At 46.3% G+C, this 23,147-nt stretch overlaps 1 protein-coding gene across 12 annotated transcripts in view; it reads left to right on the plus strand.

Annotated features, from left to right (window-relative positions):
• ABLIM3 (actin binding LIM protein family member 3) overlaps positions 1–23,147 on the plus strand; it is a 196,378-nt gene that overhangs the window by 168,793 nt on the left and 4,438 nt on the right. For 2 of the 12 annotated variants that reach the window (XM_053297264.1, XM_053297265.1), the window contains exons 11-21: positions 494–523; positions 883–1,012; positions 1,973–2,071; positions 4,109–4,159; positions 8,606–8,740; positions 9,564–9,628; positions 11,969–12,116; positions 14,992–15,021; positions 16,084–16,142; positions 19,689–19,749; positions 21,060–22,393. In XM_053297264.1, the coding sequence (XP_053153239.1) occupies positions 494–523; positions 883–1,012; positions 1,973–2,071; positions 4,109–4,159; positions 8,606–8,740; positions 9,564–9,628; positions 11,969–12,116; positions 14,992–15,021; positions 16,084–16,142; positions 19,689–19,749; positions 21,060–21,136 (885 nt within the window). In that variant the 3' untranslated portion in view covers positions 21,137–22,393. The remainder of the gene's footprint in view (positions 1–493; positions 524–882; positions 1,013–1,972; positions 2,072–4,108; positions 4,160–8,605; positions 8,741–9,563; positions 9,629–11,968; positions 12,117–14,991; positions 15,022–16,083; positions 16,143–19,688; positions 19,750–21,059; positions 22,394–23,147) is intronic. The other 10 variants (XM_053297268.1, XM_053297274.1, XM_053297267.1 and 7 more) reach the window with 9 other exon arrangements.

Here is a 23,147-nt window from a genome sequence, read left to right on the forward strand (position 1 = left end):
TGATGCCTGCGTTTAAAAAAACTGGATATGCCGTCTAAAGTTTCTTTGTGTATTCACAGGCAGTGATCATCATTTCATGCTCCTCTGTAGAAAATGGCTGCTGAGTGCAGAGGCAGTGGAAGGGGGGAGGCAAAAGAGTTCAGTGCAGGCGAGGAGAGTGTACTGCAGTCTGGCAAATATCTGTATTGGAGGGGAAGAGAATTACTTGGCTCTATTTTTCTTCTTCTTCATAACAATAGGAGAGGAAAGTGTAGCTGGCTCTGCGCTTCTTCATGATCATTTTGTTTTGATGGAGCCTCTCTCTCAGGTTTCCCTCAGTGCCCTGACAGCTCTAATAAGGTTGTTGGTTTGCTAAGTGGACAGTAACTTGGGGGTAGATGAACTGTGTTCTGGCCTCTGAGTCATCCAGTCAGCTTGTAATCATCTTTCCTTCTCTTTCTTTCCCCACTCGTCCCTCTCTCGCGCCTTGTCTCTGGCCTCCTGTCACTCCCAGTCTCTTGGAACACTGTCTCCATATTCTCAGGTAATCAGACACCATACCAGGCTAATAGGTAGGCTCCCGTGGCAAGAGCTTGTACAGTCAGAGCTGAAGGAGCACCAGCTGGGAGCTGGGCCAAGCAACCCTCAGTCTTGGGGGGACTACAGTATATTGCCAATAAACCTTGGGTTACACTGTGAAAGGTGACTCCCAGATCAGAGTCAAGTAGCAGTGATCACAGTAAAGGCAAATGTCTTTGTGATGTTACCACCCTCACTTCCCTTGGTTGGAAAAGGGAGGAGAGCATCTAGAATGAAATAAAAAGTAGAGGCTGGGGTGGACCTAACATGTGTGCCCCTCTGTAGTGACTGAGTCTTTTTTAATCAGTACTCTTACTTTTCCAGGATATTTATGAAAGCATGGACATGAGGCAGAGACGAGCGTCCAGCCCAGGCTACATTGACTCCCCTACCTATAGCCGCCAGGGCATGTCACCCACCATCCCACGCTCTCCACATCATTATTATCGCTCAGGTAAGGGCATGACTCTCCTCACCAGGATTAAGCTGAGTACACCTGCCAAAAGGAAACCTGCATGGCGACATCATCAGGACATACAAACTTCTCTCTGAGGTGCAATCAGTGCCAACACATCTTTCCATTTCCTGAAGAGCTCGCATTGTGAAGTCCTAACTCTCTGAAAAAGAAGGGTAAAAAGTTACATCCCATGGGCAGCTTCCTATATTGGGTAGGACCATTTCTTGACAGAGTGGTGGTAGGCACATAGGCAGCTACATTCCAATTATTTCATGCACCTCACGTTAGTGAAACGTTTATTGCTAGGGGATTTCACTTCACTTGCGCATACAGCATCATCCTTTTTCTGTGGCAAGTCCAGAATGATGACTACTTGCTAGAGCTGAAATTGAAAGGAGCAGATGATGTGGGAAGCAATGGATGCCACAGGATTCATGTGCACAGACGGAGGTGCTAAGAAATTCTTTCTCAGCATGAACACAGCCAGCACAGGGTTTTGACATGTTGCACTAGGAAGCCGGCAGAGCAGGAAAGTAAACCACAGATAAAAGCATGTCCAGCAGAAGTCTTTTGGGCTTCCTATAATATATGAGTTCATCAGAACCTCACCTTCTGCCAAAATCTAGTCTTTGATACTGTTGTCACTAGACTCTGCACTCAGTTGGTGCTGCTGGGGAAATCCTGGCATGGCATCTTTACTATCCCTGGAATGGGTTTAGAACTGTCCCTGGTGACATGCACCTTGGAATTTCCCTCTGGCTCCTGTTCATCTGTGAACCCCACACTCCCCCTTCACCATGGTGTGTAGGAGCTGCCACCACCACCCCTCCATCCATGCATCCCCATCATTGATTCACAGGTGGCTTGCTACTCTTCTAACATGGCTGCTTTTAACACCAGTTTTCCTCTGCCTCTCTCTCTCTCTCTCTGCTGCTCCCTCTGATCTGCTCTTTCAAGGAACAGAGAGTGGACGCAGCTCCCCCTACTATAGCCAGTTAGATGTGAGGTCTTCTACACCAACCTCATACCAAGCTCCTAAGCATTTCCACATTCCAGGTAGGCTCTGGAGGCCTCTGGCCAGCCTGTGAAGGAGCGCTGTGTCTTTGTGTGTGTGTGCATGCATGCAGGCATGTGCCAGATATGTGTATTGCATGAGTAGTGCTATTGCCAGCCTAGAGTCAGCTAGCAACAGCAAGATACACTCTCATAGTAGAGGCCATCCATAAACAAGACCTGCAACCTTAACCCCACCTCTTCCAAAGCCTGTTTTTACCCTCCCCAGCAGCTTTTCTTTCCCATACGAGGATAAATCTTCCTGCTCCTTTCCTTCCTTTCTCTTTTCTCAAGGGCCATGCGGCAAAGCTTGTCTGTCAGCTAGGAACTCTTCTACACCCATCCTTGACAGATAATTTATCTTATACTCCTCCTGCTCCCCTCAGGGCCCGCTGCACCCTTCCCCCAGATTTCTCTGGGTTTGCCAGATGGCTGCTCCCCTCCAGCAGAGACTTCAGGGGCCACCAGGTAAGGGCCACTGCCCCGCCCCTCCTGCGGGAAGGGAGGGAAGTCCACACCTGTCCCTTGTCAGTATGCAAGTAGATACATGTATGGCCTCCCCACCTGCCTGCTTCCTACACAGTCTACAACCAGGTTTTTTCACAAAGTAAATCTAGAATCATTCACTCACTCAAAGCATGTGTGGCCTACACCTTCTCAAATGCCTAGTAGCACTGGATGTCCCCTCAGAACCAGAAGTCAAGCTTAGGCCTCTTCCAGACACTGTTTTATGTGAAAAGAACTTGAAACGATTTCTAAGATCTTGCCTTCGGTCATTCAAATAAGTCAGGAAGAGGAACACTGGCTTTTAGCTATCAGGGGCAGATAAGGCTTACTTTTGTTTATTTTAAAAATGTATATCTTGCCTTTCCATTCAAAATACTCAAGGTGATTTCCAACAACAAACACACTATGGATGAAGTCAAATGATAGAACCCACAGTTAGGGTTTGACTTTTCTCCCCTTGGTTCTCTGGTGATCAAAACTAAAATCCAGATTTCATTTGGCAGTTGTCCTTCCAGTAATGGACCAAGCTAGCTCCCTGGGTTTAGGCACATCCAGGTTTTTGCTGGAGGCTTTTTTTGGGGGGGGGGGTCTAAATATGTATTCTCTGAAGGAGTGCAGGGCAATGAAGTGGGTTTGGAGTCATGCAGTGTCATTTAGGCTTCCACGTAATCAATCCATGGGTGAAGGGCATTTCCTTGGCTGTAGCAGGAAAGGCCCCATGTCACCTCAACTGGCCCATGCTTTCTGGCATTTTCCTTGTCATCTGACCCTCCAGTCATCACCACCACCACCACCAGAAATGGTGTTCAGATGACTAGTGCCCCAGTAGTTTTTGCTGATGTCTTTTATGGATGGCCCTTTGTCTGTCTCACCAGTCCAGCCCCATCAATAAGCCTGTGTGCTGGTAGGGTAGCACCTGTTCCCAGCTTGCTTTGCTTTTCTCTTCTTTGAAGAGACTGTGGTTGACTTGTTTTTCGCTTTGGCAAGGATGGGGTGAGGTTTAGCTCCCTGTATTTCTGAAGAACAACCAACTCCTAGAACATCTGAGACTATTGGCAGACAAAGGAGATGATGGTTGCTAGCACCACCCAAACCGGAACTTCCCCTCGCAGGAACTGAAGCAAGCCACCAACTGTACCAGAAGGAGCAATGTCTGCCTGACTCTGCATGCTGTTACTAGTGAGCATGCTTACAGCATGGCCTCTTGTGCACGCACACATTCTCTGTCTTATGGCTGTCTATAGCACACATCACTCCAAACAGGATTAAATTCCTTCTTCCCCCATCAAACCGGCTCCCAACCTATCTCTGCTGTGCAGATACTTAGAATAAGGTTGCCTCACTTTATACCACGATCTTCTGGGAAAGGGGTACATACCAAATGGAGTAAGCAAGTGAGTTGGTCATGGGCAGCGGGGACCTGACTCCCAAATGTTGTGGCTCCTGTGGCTCTAGAATCCACACACTGGCTTCTTTTCCCTGTCTCTTTTTCTGTCTCTTTCTTCCCTTCATTATCTTTCTTTTTGCCTCCAGCTGCTGCAGAGAGTAACATCTACCGGAAACCCCCCATCTATAAAAGACACGGTACAGTTTGGGCATGGCATTTGGCACATATATGAACACACATAATGACGTCCGATTCTCCTATAGCTTCCATTGCAGTGTGCTGCATATGAAGCAGCTATGTGAGCTTTACTGAAATTATACAGAGTTGACACTGATGCCAGGACTGAACATGATGCACCCTTGGGGGAAAGGGACATTCATTTTGGGAGATAGATCTCTGGCCTTTGGGGCAGGGATAAGAACAAAGCAAAAATGGCTGTGTGTTCTGGAACCATCATGGTGGCTCATTCTGGGGTAGAAACCTTCAGACTTGTCTTAGGGTGTTCCATAGATCAGAAACAAAACCTACATAGACCTCCTCAAAGGGAATGAAGGCAAAGGAGCAATGGGTTATTTAGTTGGCCATTTTTACTCTATTACTGACTTAAGCAAATGAAAGGAAATAAGATGGAGCAAGACGAAAGGGTCTGCTCTATGCATTAAGGTGACTATTAGATGCTATACTGGCACTGTGAGAAGTACTTTTCTGTGGGTTCATCTCTCAGCACTGATGTGGGGTAACAGCCCACAACCACATGGGTGGGGATGACTGCATGGATCTTTCCCACGCAATCAGAGATCTTTCCTACGCATGAGAGAGACCCATGCAATTGGCCTCACCCACTGTGTTGCAGGCCTTTAAACATTACCACGGCTCTGTGGGATGATCCCACAGAAAAGCAGCTCCCATAACACTACAGAAATGTGTAAAAAGCATCACCAACTCCATTTTTGGACAGTACAGATAGGATTGCTCTAGTAGTCTACCCTCCAGCAACATCAGCCAATAAAACAAGAGTAGAGTTATACAGTCCACACAGTGTCCACTTCCTAATCCAATCAGCTTGCACAAAAAGGATCACTTGCCTATACATCTTTAGAGAAGTTAATATCACTTTGAGAATAACACCGGAGGTGAAGGAATCAGTGCTAAAATTAGTTAAGTCCCAACTGGTCACCTTCCCCTTTGGAACTTTGAATGCTGCACACACATTTTAACATCTGACGTAGCTCACTAGCAGGCTGGGAGTGGAAGAAGCCAGATATATAACTGAAGAACTTTGGAGGAACCGGTCCTACAAGAAAGGCATGGCTGGGTTTGCTTCAAGCCAGGCAGGATGTCGTGGCAAGAGAACAACAGCAGCACCCTTTGGGCCTTTGGGGGTACTGCTCTGAGATCAAGGAAGATGGGAGGTGTGCTGGGCAGGTCCTAGCTGTGAGGAGAAGGGACTTGTTCTGTGCTCATAATCAGGTTTTCCTTTTAGAAGCATTGTGGCTTATGACAGTAACCAAGTATCTCCTCTCTTTCCTTCCCCCTTCCCTTTTTTGCTGTCTGCCTAACCATCCTGCCCTGCTGACTGTCTGCACCCCGCTGCTTTGTAAGTAGCTTTTGCCTCTCTTTATAGCAACCCCAACATGCATGTTTCTGAGAACCCCACCAGCTCCCTGCAGCAAACCTTGGAGTTTGGCACTACCTGGGAGTAAGTCCCATTGAACACAGTGGGACTGGCTTCTCAATGAAGATGCATAGGATCAGGCTGTTTGAGGAGATCTTTTATGTGCCCATCGTCCATATCAGGCTGGAGACAGAGTGGCTGACATCCTGATTTGCAAAGCACATGAAAGCATGCATGCATTTACTGTGTTCCGGAGCAAAGCGGCACAGGTACTTGTGCAGTGGTGTATATGATTCTCACCCATCTCCCCTTCCATCTAAAGCACTCTGTGACACCCCCCCCCCAAAAAAAATATATCCCTGAGGGTTGCAGGAGCTTGAGGGACTCTTTCAGGGGGCGGTCATGGAGTGCTTCAGAGTGAAGAGGAGATTGGCTAAAAGCATGCCCCCTCTGCATGAGTTCCCACACTACTTTACTCTAGAATGTGGGAAAGGCATACATGCTTCCTTTGCTTCACGTGCGCTTCACAAGTCATGATGCCGGCCAGTGTTTTTTAAAAGATCTGAAAATATGGTAGGTAAAGCCATGATTATCCATGGTGTTCATGCTCAGTTCTTTTGTCTCTGATCAAATAGGTGAAGCACTACAGAAAATAACAGGGTGAGCCTGTCCATCACAGCCAGTGAGACCTTTACTATCTTACCTTCACTTCCTTTCACATCAGTCATTCAGTCTCTAGCTTTAGGCCTACAGTAGTTTGCATCAAGGGCCCCCTGCTAACTGGGCAAAGAGGCACCTTTTAACATGGTGATTCTCTTTATTTAGCAGGGGCAGAGTAACTGGCCCTATCCACCCCCAGCACAGTACATCCAGTGACTGTTGCTGGTGTCTAGCTTATGTTTCTTTTTAGAATGTGAGCCCTTTGGGGACAGGGGTCCATCTTATTTATTTATTATTTCTCTGTGTAAACCGCCCTGAGCCATTTTTGGAAGGGCGGTATAGAAATCGAATTAATAATAATGATGATGATGATGATGATCATGATGATGATGATGTTTGGCCCTGGTGTGCTTGAGTTGTCATCGTTAGGTAGCAGCTGGAAGAGGAACATCCAGATTGGGCAGAGGGGAGTGTGAACTCTTTGCTTCTGCTGAAGTCCCAATCCAGATCACCCCTCCCGCCACAGCCCCACTGGGTTATTATAGAGGAAAGCTGCAATGGCAGCTTCTCTCCAGAGGCAAACAGGAGCCACAAGGGGTGCTAATCCACATCAGGACTGTGGTGGGTTTCACCCCAAGCCTTCCGAAGCCTTATGCTAAGCCATGTTCTCCCTATCATTTCCTGTCACTCTCCTGTGAGGCCAGACCATGCAGGGCCTCCTCCTTTAGTCCTGGCATGTGGCGCATGTTGTATCTGCTGTTGCATCCCTGTCAGGCACAAGCTGCTCATTGCCCCAGCCTTGGGAATAATGGAGACAGTGGAGCCCAGCCCACCCTGTTGCACTTTGCGCTCTTCTCCCCTCCTTCCGTTGCTCCCTCTTTCCTTCCCCACCTGCCTCTGCTGCACTATCCTAGAAGCATGTCCCCTTTACTCTCTGTTTTCCTTTTGACATAAGGAACAAACAGCACTCTTGTGGAGCTGTGCTGTGCTTCCAGTTTGGAAACGGTTGCAATGGCAGTTCCAGCTCTGGCTTTAAGAACCCTGGGCATTCTCCTGGTAGAATAAGGGTGGGAGTGGACAGATGGGTTTGCCACTTCTCTGTTGGCCAGGGACAAGTGTCACTCACTACTGGCGCATGGGGCATTGCCTATCTGCAATACTCTGTGTAGAGCAGGCCTGCTCAATTTAGCCCCACCCACCCCCAGCTGGTTTTGGACTACAACTCCCATAATCCCCAGCCACAGTGGCCAATAGCCAGGGATTATGGGAGTTGTAGACCAACATCTGCAGGAGGGCCAAAGTTGAGAGGGCTTGGTTTAGAGCAGTGATTCTCAAACTTGGGTCCTCAGGTGTTATTGGACTTCAACTCCCATAATCCCCAACCAAAGGCCACTGAGGCTGGGGATTATGGGAGTTGAAGTCCAATAACACCTGAGGACCCAAGTTTGAGAATCCCTGGTTTAGAGCCTCAGCTTTATGAAGAGGCAACTGCCAGTTATCACTTTGCCTGTGATAAATTCAGCTTGGGGAGAGGAGAGCTGGTCTTGTGGTAGCAGGCATGACTTGTCCCCATAGCTAAGCAGGGTCTGCCCTGGTTGCATCTGAATGGGAGTCTTGATGTGTGAGCACTGCAAGATATTCCCCTCGGGATGAAGCCGCTCTGGGAAGAGCAGAAGGTTTCAAGTTCTCCCTCCCTGGCTTCTCCAAGATAGGGCTGAGAGAGATTCCTGCCTGCAACCTTGGAGAAGTCGCTGCCAGTCTGTGAAGACAATACTGAGCTAGATAGACCAATGGTCAGACTCAGTATCTGGCAGTTTCCTATGTTTCTATCCTGTTTATTGTTTGTTGACTTTGAAAAGTAGTTCAATTAATAGACATGGTAACAGTGGGCCCATTCTTTTAAACTGGGGTCTACCTCAGTCTTCTAGAATACAGGAGGTGGGGACAAATTTTAGTGCAAAAGGGGTGCTCAGGGAGGGGTGCTGAACCCTCCACATCCACAACATCCTTTCCCACACAGCCTTTCTCCCAATGTCACTCCCCACCCCACAGCTGGGCTCCGATACCAGAAGAGAGCCCAGCTGGGAGAAAAGACCCCACAGTGAGTGGGGGGAATGGGAGAGGCTATGATGATCTGAAAGGCAAGTATGCGGGTTGGACTGGGTCCCTTCCCTTTTGTGTCCCTTTTGCATTAAAAATGGAACTTTATCACCTTCTGCTTTATGCAGGATTGATTGAGGCTGACCCAGATTTAAACAAATGGCTCTGCCTGCACCTTGGGTAATGTGAACCAGAGTCTTCTAAAGAGGTCAGGTTTTCTTTCTGAGTCAGTCTCTTTATCTGTTTCTTCTTCTTCTTCTCCTCACAGATACCCAACCTGCAGCTACGAAAAGCAAAACCAGTGAAGATATTGCCCAGACCTCCAAGTACAGCCCAGCCTATTCTCCAGACCCATATTACCACTCAGAGACGGAGTACTGGACTTTTCAAGGGTCACCCAAAGGTAACATATGTTCCCCACTCCAGGACACAGAAGCTCCCCACCACCACCACCACCGCCTTGATTAAGGTTATAGCCATGATCTGCAATGACATGCTGGGGATATTAGGCATAGGAAGGGGGAACTGGGAGGAGTGTGCCTCCTGTTTAAGAATTGTATAGGAGGAGGAATTTCTGCAGGTAAAGCTTGTTATACAGAAGTGAGAAAAGCTGCACCAGCTGAGATTCCCTCTTCTCCCCAACTGTTAAAGATACAGGAGTCAGGAGCCCTACCATCTTTTGTAACTGGCTACCTTAAGTGGAGTAAGCCACCTAATGGCACAGTGGGGGAATGACTTGACTAGCAAGCCAGAGGTTACCAGTTCGAATCCCCACTGGTATGTTTCCCAGACTATGGGAAATACCTATATGGGGCAGCAGCAATATAGGAAAATGCAGAAAGGCATCATCTCATACTGCGTGGGAGATGGCAATGGTAAACCCCTCCTATATTCTACCAAAGACAACCACAGGGCTATGTTGTCGCTAGGAGTCGACACTGACTCGACAGCACACTTTACCTTAAGTTGACCTAAGGCTCTGACTTCCCAGCTGTGACTCAGCACTAAAAAATGTTTCTATTACTTGGAGAGTTGAAAAGAATAAACCGATGCCGGTCTGAAAGTCCTGGACCAAAAGGAGCACCCTACCTTTGGAGTACAAAAACCCATGTCCAGTGTTGCCCCATGCGTAGCAAGCCCTTTCTGATTGGCAGCTATGGTTTTCCTCTGAATGCCACGCAAGCCAGTTCTTTGAATTGACTGTCCCTGCCCACATTTCTTTGTAGCACCACGAGTTCGGAGATTCTCATCTGGAGGAGAAGAAGATGGGTTTGATCGAGGGATGCACAAAGTGAGTGCCTATCTTCACTCATTCTTCTTTGTCCATTTTATGCTGAGCTTGAAAATATTATTTCAACCCAGCTACCTCCTGTAACTTCCCAAAAGCTCTCTCTCTCCCCACCCCCTTTGGCTAGTATGCCTTCAAGGTCCTAACAGTGCCACCTCCCACTGCTATACTGGTTGCAACTTTACAAGAAGAGACAGTCAGCTGAGATTCTGACTGTTTTCTGTCTCTTCAGATAACATTACATTGTGATGGAATAATCCATGGTTGGTGACTTCATTGGGAACATATATCACATCACCAACAAGTTCCTGTCATCAGTAATGCTGCTAACATTACTGCCACTGAAGTCAAAAAAGAGAATTTGAGTTGTGGGAAGGGGAGCTGCATATACATATTAGTGCTGTTCTGAACCAAACTAAGTTCACTTTTGGGAGGGGTTCTCCCCAGTTTGGTGTGAGGAGGGGTTTTCAGGGTTAGAAACAAGCAAGGGAAATGTGAAGGTGAAATAGGAAAGAGTTTCAGGATGTGAAGCTTACCACAACTTGGTGGCAGAGGTGACACTCCCTTATTCTTTTCTTCTTTTAAAACACATTTTATGCCTGGCAATGGTGACCTCAGCTGCACTTGTCTTGAAGTGCTGGTAATTTCCCCACAGTTGACGACTCCTATCCATCTTTAAAATAAAATAAAATAAAAACCCACCCCAGAATGCACTGGGAACACCCTGAAGTCATTATATAGTATTATTACCCAGTGCATTCTGGGAAAAATAATCGTGGCTGTGAGGAAAATTACTAGTACCTCAAGCATTTTTACAGCCACCACCACAACATAAAATGTAAAATTAAAATTAAAAATTGCCACCGCTACCACCACTATGTATGTTTGTTTATCAAATTTGTATACCACCCCAAACATTTGTCTCTGGGCACACTACAGCAACATAAAACAGTTAAAACACAAAAGATAAAAACCTTAAAACAATTTAAAACCAGAGCCAAATTAATAGAGACCTTTTAAAAGTTGTCAGAGATGGGGAGGCTCTGAATTCAGCAGGGAGCACATTCCAGAGTCTTGGGCAGGCAATAGACAAGGCCCCTCCCTCTATAGCCACCAGAGAAACTGGTGACAACTGCAGATGAACCTCACTGGATGATCTCAGTGGATGATGGGGCTCATAGTGAAGAAGACATTCTCTTAAATATCCAGGGCCTAAGCTGTTTAGGGTTTTATAGGTTACAGTATTAGCTGGGCTTGGCACAGAGCATCTGTGCTTCTGATGGCCTGCCCAGCCTGCTTCTCCCCCTCCCCGCCCAGCAATGGGTTCTGGCCGGCTTTCAAGCCGGTCCGTCCCCTCCTCCTGCCGCCACCTCCTCATCCCGGCAGCCGGGCCCTTCGCCATCGCCTCCTCCTTGTGGCCCGGCCACCGCATCATTCTGGTGGCCGGCCTGGCCTGCCACTGCCTCCTCATCCTGGCGGCTGTTTTCTCCCCGTCCCGTCGCTGATCTGGCAGCTTCTCATGAGAGCTGCCGCACATGGGATTAGCGACGGGTACGCCTAGGAGAAATAAATATATAGATAATCAGCACTTTGTATTTTGCCCGGTAACTTATCGGTAGCCAGTCTAGCTCTTTTAGTATAGTAGTGATATGGCCTCTTTGAGATGACCTGGAGACCAGCGTGGCCTCCCAGACTGCATACCTGTTGTTCATCTGAGGTTGTTCATCTCAAGAAATGGATGCAGCTGGTGTATCAGCCGAAGCTGATAGAAAAGACTTCTGGCTACTGCCTCTACCTGAGATACCAGGGAGAGGTGTGGATCCAGAAGCACTCCCAGACTGCATACCTGTTCCTCCTGGGGGAGTGTGGCCTCATCCAGAACCAGAAGATCTAAATAGTCTCCCAAGTTCCAACCCTACATAGTAAGTACCCCCATCTTATCTGGATTCAATCTCCGTTTATTATCGCTCATCCAGCACATTACTGCCTCCAGGCAGGCATTTAGGGAAAATATGCCTTCTCCTGATGATGTCAACATGGAGAAACAGATTTGGGTTTCATCGGCATACTGAGAACACCCTGCACCAAATCTCTGGATGATCTCTCCCAGGGGTTTCATGTAGTTGTGGTGAGCCCATACCTCAAAACTCTTTTCAGTTTCACCCCCTCACACACACACTCAGAATGTTTCCATGCACGAAGAAGAAGAAGAAGAAGAAAGATAGCCAACCATCCCCTTATTTTTGCCTGCAAGCAGAATGGTGAAAATGCGGGACACATCCAGATCAGCCCTAATTCATATATATAATCATATTTGTTCTCTTAACCTCCTGTGGTGCCTAGATCCAGACTGGTATTGGCAGGCTGATACTGAAGGAAGAAATGAAGGCTCGATCCCATTCCTATGCTGACCCTTGGACGCCGCCCCGCAGCTCAGCAGGAAGTAGAGAAGCTCTTCACACAGCTGGCTATGAAAGCTCCTTGAATGGATGTAAGCAACAATACAAAGAAAGGTTGTCTTCTCATGGGCCATCACTTGCTATTGTATGAGAGATATGATTGCATGGAGGTATCATGGACAATGCCAACTATTCCTGAAGCTGTGTAAATTCAAGCCAGGTATTGTTAAGCCTGTATTTGTTGTAAAGGGCAGTTCCTAACCACTGCTCGTATGGCTGAAATTGATCTTCTAGTCCTTTGTGGGATGGAACTGAACTTGGCCAGGTTTTCCATCAACCTTATGGTTACAGTTGTCATTGAGCCAGATTATAGTTTGTTGCTGCAACACTAATTATTTTAATTTCACTTCACTTCCCGAATAAGCTTGGTTTCCACCCTCCAACACATACATGTTCTTAGGGCAGCAAAAAGGGATTTGTGAGATAAAAGAAATTAATCTTGGCCAATGATGGAGCTTCCTCCTCAGGCTCTTATAAGAAAGAACATAAGAGAAGCCCTGCTGGATTAGACCCAAGCAGGCCGTAAAGGAGGCCGCCCTCTCCTGCTGTTGCCTCCCCCCCCACCACCACGCCTGCTCCCGCATTCCCCAGCACCTGGTATTCAGAGCCTCCTGACTCTGAAACGGAAGCTTCCATTTCGTTAACATGACTAGCACTAGCAGCCACTGATAAATCTTTCCTTCCTGAATGGGCCTAATCCCCCTTTAAAGCCATCAAAACTAGTGGCTGTTACCACTCATTGTGGCAGTGAATTCCATACATTATTTATGTTGTGTGTGTAGTTATTCTTCTCCTGTCCTGAATCTACTGCCCATTAGTTTCAGTGGATGACCATGCGCAATCGGGCAGGAAGCGGGGAAGGCAGGGTTCAACCTACTTTCCCCCAGATGACCACTCACAGCCTGGGCAGAACACAAGCCATGCACCCACATGACCAGCGTTGCCAAGAGCAGCACGGAGCAGCGCTTTTGTTGAGCTATCCATATGCCCACAGGATCTTTCCTGGTTAGTTACTGCCAGCTCAGACAACATCACTACTCATATATATCTAAAGCTGAGCTTTTAATGTGCATTATTTACACATTTATACGATGAAGAATATTTATATAATGCTTTTCAAAGTTCCCAAAGCGGCTTACATAGATATAATATATCTATATATACATTAATATATGATTTGATATATCTTTTTATTTACTGAATGTCTGTGGTCCATACATTCAGTTTGGAGAGCACTTTGCAGTCCATTTTAGGTTTCACAGTCCAGTCCTGAATAATTAGGTGCCATCTGCAGACTTGGCCACCTCACTACGCACTCCTGTGTCCAGATAATGGCAAAGGACCAAACCCAATAGAGATACTTGGGGGATCCCACTTCTTAATTCTCTCGACAGTGGGAACTGTCAATTTATTCCTACTTTCTGTTTCCATTCCTTATTCCATGGCTGCTAAGTTTACTCAGCAGCCATGCCTCATCTTCAACAAGAGAGTGACTCTGTTTCAGAGCTACTTTATACAGATTGACATCTAGGATACATATCTGGCTCTGGCTTTCTCACGACATTCTCATGGTCATCCTTTTGCCTGGTCAACTGCTGTTTGGCCTTTTACAGGGCAGGCAGAGGTATCCAGTCATGTTTGAGAGGGTCAGATTGGCTGAGGAACATCCAGAGAAGGTCTTTTGCTCTTTTAAATCAGCTAATACATGGTGTGTTCATGTTTTTAGAAGGATTCTTTGTCATTTGCCCATTTGTGTGCATATTGTACTAAGCTAGAGTGGGGTTTGCTGGTGTATCACATATCAGAGAGCTAGAAGAATATATGATGTGCTGCCACCTAGTGTTTGAGCTCACAGTTATGTCTGACAATAAAATTATGCTCACAAGAATCATATATTCTAAGATGCCCAGGTTTGTCCAAGGGTGTGTGTGCGCGTGCATGCACGCATTTCAGGCTTAACATGTACACCTTCTCTCACACGTATGCACTCACACTATAGCATTCCCTGAGGCAACCTACTAGCCTGAGCCTGAAGAAAGCTTTCATTAATCTTTGATAGGCTACCACACTGTCCCACCTTCAGTTTTCCTCCATGCAGAGGGAGTTTGGGGGAGGGGCAAGTTGAATAACTGCAGGTGTGTTTCTGCAATTACAATAGCTGGCCACTAGATGGGACCATTGATAGCTACCTTCTTGGTTTGAGTAACGACAAGACTGGCCCAAACTAGAGGATGACACCTTTCCAGTGACACTTCAAAAACAAAAAACCACCAAAACTATCCTGGGAGGCTTACGTACAAGCAGAGAACGTGGATGGGCAGACAGAATGGTTAAGCATTTCCTTCTGGCAGATCCTGCTCATAGGTGTGTCACTCACGATACTGGTAATTTTATGTTCAGCCCCTATGCCCAGCTGTGTTTCTTCTTACTGGGAAAAGGTACAGGTACAGTCGCAAGCAGAAGGTTGCCAGTTCAAATGCCCACTGGTATGTCTCCCAGATGATGGGAAACACCTATGGGAAACACCTATATTGGGCAGCAGTGATATAGAAAGATGCTGAAAGGTATCATCTCATACTGCACAGGAGGAGGCAATGGTAAACCCCTCCTGTATTCTACCAAAGAAAACCACAGGTGGGCGCCAGGAGTCGAAACTGCCTTGATGGCACACTTTACCTTTACAGTCAGTGTGAACCATGATTACGATAGCATTTTCTCCACTGCAGCTGTTGTTAGGTCCACACTCCTTTGTTCACACTCTCCATTCTATGTGAACATGTGTAACCCACATATGCACCTGTACGGGCCTTGTCAGTGCGACCCAGCCCTTGGGGTGTGCCAAGACCCACTCGCCTGAGAAAGCAGCAGATCCCAAGTGTGTGACTGACTTCTTGTCTTCCTCTACAGCTCCCAGGATGCATTACCTGGCTGACAGCGGTACGTACCCATCCTGCCTCTCTCTTGCTCTGTGCTCTTTCATGCAGTTTAAGTGAAAGGTCCTGGCGTTAATGGGAGTTTGAGAGCTGGATCAGCATCCTCTTTATGAGACTGTGGAGGCGAGGGTGGAGGTTGGTCACACTACAGCTTCCTAGCCTCTATTTTTGCTAGTGAGAAGCAGTAAGGCCTTTTATAAGGGATGATGTTTGTGTGTTAATGTGAACTCCCAGTAAGTGTGTCTGCAATTGCCAGGGGAAGCAGTGAGTGTCCTGGCCAACTCTGTCCTTAGGTAGGGTGAGGTGACCTGTTGCCAGACAGCAGATGTGGGGCACTATGGCAGGCAGAAAATGGTCAGGTTTTTTAGTTTACAATTATATTCTTATCATTGTGGGAGGGGACCATTTGGATTTTCTGAGTGACCTCTTTTAAGAAGTCTCCATTCAATGTTTCCACCACTCCTGCAGATGCAACAGTTGCTGTAAACAAATTCCAGTCTGTAAGGCTATGCACATGAGCAGCCCGACCCAGGCTAGGGGCAGCCTCCTGATCCGGGTGCTTCTGCCCCCGCCAGCCCGACTTCTAACCCCAACCTTTAACCAGGGTTAAAGGGTGCAAGTGCACCCTTTAGGTACGGGGTTGTGTGTATGCTCAGGCTGCAGCAGCCTGAGCATACATAGAGCTGGCTGCCTAGAGCACCCAGCTTGAGGGGGAATCCCTCAATGCTCATGCAGTGCATCTCGGGATTCGCAGAGGCTGCGACTTATTCTCTCAGCCTTCAGAAATCCATGCTGTTTGGAGTTGTGCAGATCATGTGGGTGAGCAGCTGCGTGCTGAAAAGGTGATCCAACGATCATCTGGGTAGAAGGGAGGTTCATCCTTGCCTTTCCCCACCCCCGTTCCTTCCCCTCTAATGGTTGTGAGATGGACCTTATTCTGTTCTTCCTCCATACAATTAATTTTCTGTTGTGACTGGGCAATAAGGACCTTTCTCTCACTAGAGCTTTTCCTAGGCAAATACTTCCAGTTGATAAAGCTTGCTATTTTTTTTGTTTTACTTTTCAGATCCCCTCATTTCAAAATCTGCCTCACTTCCTGCTTACAGAAGGAATGGGCTGCACAGGGTAAGCCTCTCAGCCACTAAGTGGTGGTGGTATTTCTGACTATTCTTTCTTAGGTCACATATGTATTGGTAGGGGACATGCACCACACTTTGGGGTGATTCTGAGGGGAAATAGCTTCAAGAAAATATCACATCTTAAGTACTGGAAGTTCTCTGTAATCAGAGAACTCAGAATCTTTCATTCCGCGTTCAAAAGCGGGGAGTGTTTCCTCTTGGGTATGTGCATTCCCATCATGCCAGTTGGGCATAAGGCTCAGACACAGTTGCTAGGAAACAGCTGAAGAGTCTCAATAAGATATGATCAGATTATATTCCCAGTGGGAGCAAGGGATTTAGGAAGACACAAGCCCTCCTGAACATGCAGTAGTGGCCAGCACCTCCCCTGTTTCTGAACTGCTCCCAGGGTTCTTGAGTTCAGCCAAAGCAAGAGTCTGCTCTTCTATATAATTCATCAGCTGTAAAAATTTGGAGGAAAGCGTTTCATGGTCCAGATTCAGGCCTAGGGATCGCAAGACCCTTGGATCTAACCTTGGCCAGCCCCTGCAACAAGAGAGTAACGTGGTTATATGTATATGGAATGGGCTAGTAATTAAACACCAGATAACATTTCTCTGGAGGACTACCCTTTCTTCCTATAAATACAGTTGTCTGCCGAGCAAGCTCACAAGGTGTTAACTGGCATCTGTTGGGGGTATTTACTTATACAAGCTGACCTGGCGCAGAGCATCCGCGCCCCTAGTTCTCCCTGTTCCCCGCTTCAGCCCCATTTCATTCTCCCTTGGTGGCCGCTTCTCCTTGGCCTGCCGCCACCGGCTGCTTCTCCTCAGCCTGCTGGCTGCCACTTCTCCTCCGCAGCTGCCTGGCAGCCTGGCAGCCACTGCTTCTCCTCAACTAGCCGGCCTGCCGGCCTAACAACAGGCGCTTCTGCTGGCCGGCCTGGCAGTGGCTGCTTCTCCTCCGCAGTCAGCCAGGCCACCCGTCCCCGTTGCTAATTGGCAGCTCAATCATGAACACTCGCAAGAGCTGCCACGCATGGGATTAGTGGCAGGTACGTTTAGGACAATGATAGATAGATAGATAGATAGATAGATAGATAGATAGATAGATAGATAGATAGATAGCAAGCACTCACTCCCATTACAGCAGAAGTTAACAGGGTCTTGGGGAGAACAGCTTGTAAATGATAAGCATGGAGATTCATGTAACTAATCTACATTATTCAGAAGCCCATGATGATAGGAAAGACCTATATCTAACCACTGCCTACATGGTGGTCAGAGAGAGACCTATAGAAGCATGGTGCCCAGAGAAAGAGCTAGAAGCATTAATTTCTGGGAAGAAGAAAGAGGAGGAGGAGGAGGAGGAGGAGGAGGAGGAGGAGGAGGTCGCTCCCAGTAAGTTCCTGAGTACATTCTATTCATAAAGGGGTCATAGAGGCAGAGATAAAGAGGAAAGAGGAGAACCTATCTATCTCTACTCCCAATGCCCCTAGTGGTCATTAGGGTTACTGGTGCAAAAGGTCAATGCCATCTGGAGCTGGCTGGATCAGCATTAACATACTCCTCAGAGCTAAGCACCCCCAAAGCCTGCAGAGCTCCATAGAATGAATTAGAGCTGTTGGGAATTCTCTCTGGTAGGAGAACCCCTTTTTCATTATAGCAGAGTGCACAGAGGCACAACACAGCAGAATTTAGTTAGGCATGCGTGTATGCTGAGAGTAAGTAACTTGGAACCAGTTCATAGTTTCAAATCAATATAAATTGTATTTATTAGAGAACTCCATTCTAGATAGGAAAGTGAGGAGTTAGGATCTCTAATCTAGCTAGCTAGCTGGATGCAGATGGATTCTGTATCTCTGCACACTTGGTGCAGGGGAGAGGAGCTTGCATGTTGCAAGGCAGAAGGAACAGGAAGAAAAAGGAGGGAGAGAGGAAGTGTAAAGCAGGAAGGATGGAAGTTAGTCCCTAAGAGTAGCAATCTACATTCCAAAGGGATAGTGTCAGAGCACTAGAGAAGGGATGACCAATGTCTTGACCCTCTAGCCCTCTGACTCACTAGTCGTTCCTCCACTGTCTTTGAGACAAGAGACAGCGCAAAGTCCTTTACTTCTAACAAGAGTATGATCTCAGAGAACCAGTGTGACTACCAGGGAAGTTGTTACAATAAAATTGGATAACCCTACAGTATGTATGCCATCCTGAACCTCTTGGAAACGGGATGTGATATACATTTACTAAGTAAATAATGTTACTTTTTCCTTAACAAAATGTTAACCTGATAAATCTCAAACTGGTTGCCACAGATACCTTATTAGTGGGTTGTGAGGTTTCTGGTATTTAGTGCTGAGGATACTTTCTTCCAAAAATGGCTCAGAAAGATGCCTCCTTGATCTTTGGGATATATCTCTTGGCTCCCCCCACCCCCTGCCCAACAGACTGTTTCACTGCTTCATTCATACAGGTGGACCTTGTTATCTGCGGATTCGCATGTCCACAGCCAAGAAAAATATACCCGACGGCATACACGGGGGGTGGGGGGGGTAACCTCGTGGGTTGGAGGTGGTCGAAAATGACTGCAAGGTCATTTCCAGCTGCCATGTTCTTTAATGAAGCTACAAAATGGCTCCTGTCTTTGTTTAAAAAAATTAGGCAGGGGGACAAAACTCTGATTTATGGCTGATTTTCGGCCAACTTAGGGGCACAGCATGACTCCAGGGGAGCAGCAGAACACAGTAAGAAATCCCTGCTAACTGGGCAAAGAGGTACCGTTTACCGTGGTGATTCTCTTTATTTAGCAGGGGGAGAGTAACTGGCCCTATCCACCCCCAGCACAGTACTTCCAGTGACTGTTGCTGGTGTCTATCTTATGTTTTGTTTTAGAATGTGAGCCCTTTGGGGACAGGGAGCCATCTTGTTTGTTTGTTATTTCTCTTTGTAAACCACCCTGAGCTATTTTTGGAAGGGTGGTATAGAAATCAAAATCATCATCATCATCATCATCATCATCATCATCATCATCATCATGCCCCTCATGAAAGTTGGCCGATATTTGACCGACCGGGAACTTAACCCACACAATCCTATAGGATCCCATAACTCGATATTCACAGTTTCTCTATATCCGCTGCTGCAGCCTGGAACAGAACCCTGCAAATATCAAGGTTCTGCTGTATTATGGATTACATTTCTACCCCACCCTTCATCCAGATCTTATGGTCCTCCACACTTTTATTCTCACAATAACCCTGTGAGGCAGGCTAGGCTGAGAGACAGTGATTGGCATAATGTTACTCAGTCAGCTTTGTGGCTGAACAGGAATTTGAACTTCAGTTTACCTGGTCTAAGACCAATAACTTGAACTACTATATCGAAATATTGTCCTATCCTGGCATCTCCCACCCACAGCAAATATTTAAGATCTCTTTCATTTACCAACTAACATTTTCCAGGCACCCACTGATGGAAGCAGATATACAAGAGAAGAATATTTAACAAAATTTCCCAATATGCTGGTCACGCTTTTCTCTGTATTTTTATTTTCTCTGCAGCCTCCTAGTGCTGAACTCTTCCACTACGACAGCACGAACGCTGTCAACTGGGGGATGCGAGGTTAGTGGATGAAGCTAAAATTAGAAGCTTTGGGGGATCCCAAATGTGTGCTCCAGGATTCTATACCAGTGTCCTTGATCAAGGGGTGCTCATTGGTCTTCTTCTACAAGAGTTAATGTTACTAGAGAGAGTATTTCAGTATATCTGGGATATAAGGCAAATAAAGGCCATTTGGGGCGATACTTTGCCCATTGGAGTGGTTTGTCCAAACCACTCTACACGTGACTCAAACATTTGTTTAAACTAGTATTTGGGTCACATGTAGAAGAACAGTCGAGACAACCACCCCTCCCTGAGATCAACAAAGGACACACCTGCACACCAGGGGGTGAGGGAAGGGGCATGCACATTTACGGCATGGATACTCCTTATCCTATGGGCTCAATCCAGTGGATGAAGTATCATTCAAACCCATCCATAGCTTTCTGGGAAAAGCTGTATGGAAAGAAAGCAACAGAACTGGTTACTGCAAGCTGAATCTCATCCAGATATGCATACAGACAGGACTGTGTGTGGCTGGCAAAGATAAGTCATAATCTCAGCTTTAGTTATTTATTTTTAAGCATAGGCAGGATCTAGCCAGATTTAAGCCATTTTAAATCCCATTGGTTTCTATGACAAACAGAAGCTTAAATCTTTCATACTGAAAGTAACAGGATTGCTTACAAATGCTCTGTTTTGTCTGAGTCCCCAAGTTTCTAGCCCTCATAAATGTGAAGACAGGCTTGAAAGTGTGCAGTCAACTTCTGGTGAAATGTCAAAAACAAGAAGGGAATAGGATTTTCAGTGGGTAGCTCTTCAGCTCCCTCTACAGCTTAGTTCCCCACACCAAGAAAAAAGAAGTGGAGTAAATTGTGCAAACTAAAGAAATATAGGCAAATATGCATATACAGGTTAATGACATAGGATAACTTGGGGGCAGGAACTTATTTTATTTTATTTTATTTTTGCAGATTATAGACCATCCTTTTACTGAATATAGACCACCCTTTTACAGAAACTGCCAGCTTGAAGGCTAACAACTAGTAGACCATGTAGAAATTAAAGCAAATGTGATATCTGTGAATGTGATACAAGGTTTGCCAGATTCCCCTCCTTTTAAAGGGTTCTCCTTTGTTCAAGAGAGTCATAGTCCCATAGGTCATTATAAATGCCCCTTATTGCATTACCATAGCATCCAACAGTTTGTTTTTGAAGGTTTCATCTAATAGTCCAAACAGAGTCTAAAAATGGCAAAGATCTTATGACTGCAAAAACAGAATTGGAGACTGACCTCCCCCGCCTTCTCTCTCTCTTTCTCTTTCTTACAGAATACAAGGTATCACTTTCCCGGGAATCCTGTAGAGTTCTAGAACCCTGTGTCCATTCTCTTTGGAAACTCACCTAAGCTGGTCTCAAATGCTGAACACAGAAGCTGTATGGACAGCAGGCGAGAAGAAAATCTTATCTTCCTCTGTGTGCTTCCAAGGGTGCTCTTTCATGCACTCCTTTTTGGATAGAAGCATTCTCAGGGGTGTAAGGTGGAGTTCTAGGGGAAGTCAGTCGAGTCTGTTTGCAGTGGAGAGGCACTGAATGCTGTGGCTGTTATCAACAATGAAGTGAGAGGCAGGAAAAGAGGAACTAGGGAAGGTGGGGATTTGAGAACAAACAGTGAGAGGAAAAGAGAGAGGCCTTTTGCTGGAAACTTCTGTGCCACACACCTGGACTTCACATTCAGTCCCCAGTGGCAACTCAAAATGAGCATTCATGCTCTCCAGTTGTGGAAATATTGTCCTGCCTGGTCCGAAGATCAAAACTCATTCTCAGATTCTTGGGTTCCTTCTATTTCTCTGGTCTCTGTTATGAGCAGCTTTTACGTCCTTGTGCTTTCAGGCAATTTTTGACATAATTGCTGTAATCATAGAACTGGATAAGCCAAAGGCCTGATGCTGCTAGGGCAGCATCAACCTGGAATGATATTATCTAGCGGTTACCAAGTTTCACTCTGTGTCTGCTCCGAGGAGGTGATGATTATGTAGTTTTTGCAGTTGCCCTCGCAATTGCACATTGATGTACACTGGACATAGGAGCTCATGCACTTGAATTGAAAGAGGCAGCAAGAGAAGCCAAGGAGATGCAATAACCGAGAAGGCCCTGTCCCAACTGCATGACAATCAACTCTTTCTACATTTCGAGACAAAGAGCAGAATTCCCAGTGATGACCTTGTTTCGTGAGCGATCATTTGGGAGCAGGTACTCCCTTCAGGTATCCAAGACTCAAGCCATTCAGGTATCCAAGACACACGGCCATCACTGCAGCATTTCTTGTGCTGCTGTGTGTCAGCTTGCACTGCAGTTTTGCCATGCAAGTAGCAACGGTAACATCAAGAGATAGGGCCATATAAACAAGCTCAATGGGTAACCTATGATCAAGTGAAGCATCAAGGCTTAAATAAATATGTGTGTGTGTCTCTGTTACTACTTACACATCTCCTCAAAGCTTGCTGTCATTGTCTTACTCTTTTCTTGTTTACGGACCAAAGAACTGTGACCCAGCAATCTATTTTTCTATTGCCCTCTACAGATATACCCTTATGAGCTGCTTCTGGTGACAACAAGGGGGAGAAATCGCTTGCCCAAAGATGTGGACAGAACCCGGCTAGAGGTGAGTCAAATCTCCCAGCGTCCCTTCTGGTTGGGTTGCCAATGTTTTGTTCCCAGAATGAGGGTCACAAGTTGGGGGGCTGGGGGGGGGCTGGCTGGAGGGGCAGGTGTATGCAGTGGTAATCAAGAGCCTGAGTATTAATGATGTTTGTTTGTTTGTTTATGCATTTATATACCGCCTTTCATTAAAAGACCACCCCAAGGCGGTTTACAAAAGTTAAAACATACAATAAAAAGACAATAAAAACATCAAGCTAAAAAGTAGAAAAACATATAAAAACAGGCATAAAAACAATACAACAGATAAAAACACACTGAAGCAGCAGTAGAAACGATTATGTAAAAGCCTGGGTAAAAAGCCAAGTCCGTACAAGCTTTCTAAAAGCTGTGATGGAGTCCGAGGAACGAATGGCCACTGGGAGAGCATTCCAGAGTCTAGGAGCAGCAACAGAGAAGGCCCTGTCCCGAGTGCACAACAGCCGGGCCTCTCTTATTGTTGGCACCCGCAGCAGGGACCCCTCAGATGTCCTCGTCATGTTATTGAATAATATGCTATTGAATAATGCCAACATTGCCAACATTGTTATTATTTAGAACATATTCGAGTTATACCGCTTTTCAACCAAAAGCTTCTCAAAATAGTTTACATAGCAAAAGGAATAAAATGCCCACCTGCAAGTATTTTACACTTCATCATGGATGTTCTGTAAGCTGTTCTGGTCACTGTTGCAGAAGCACACGGGGTGAGGGGAGAG

Source organism: Hemicordylus capensis, chromosome 2, assembly GCF_027244095.1.
Source record: "Hemicordylus capensis ecotype Gifberg chromosome 2, rHemCap1.1.pri, whole genome shotgun sequence".
Lineage (NCBI taxonomy): Eukaryota > Metazoa > Chordata > Lepidosauria > Squamata > Cordylidae > Hemicordylus > Hemicordylus capensis.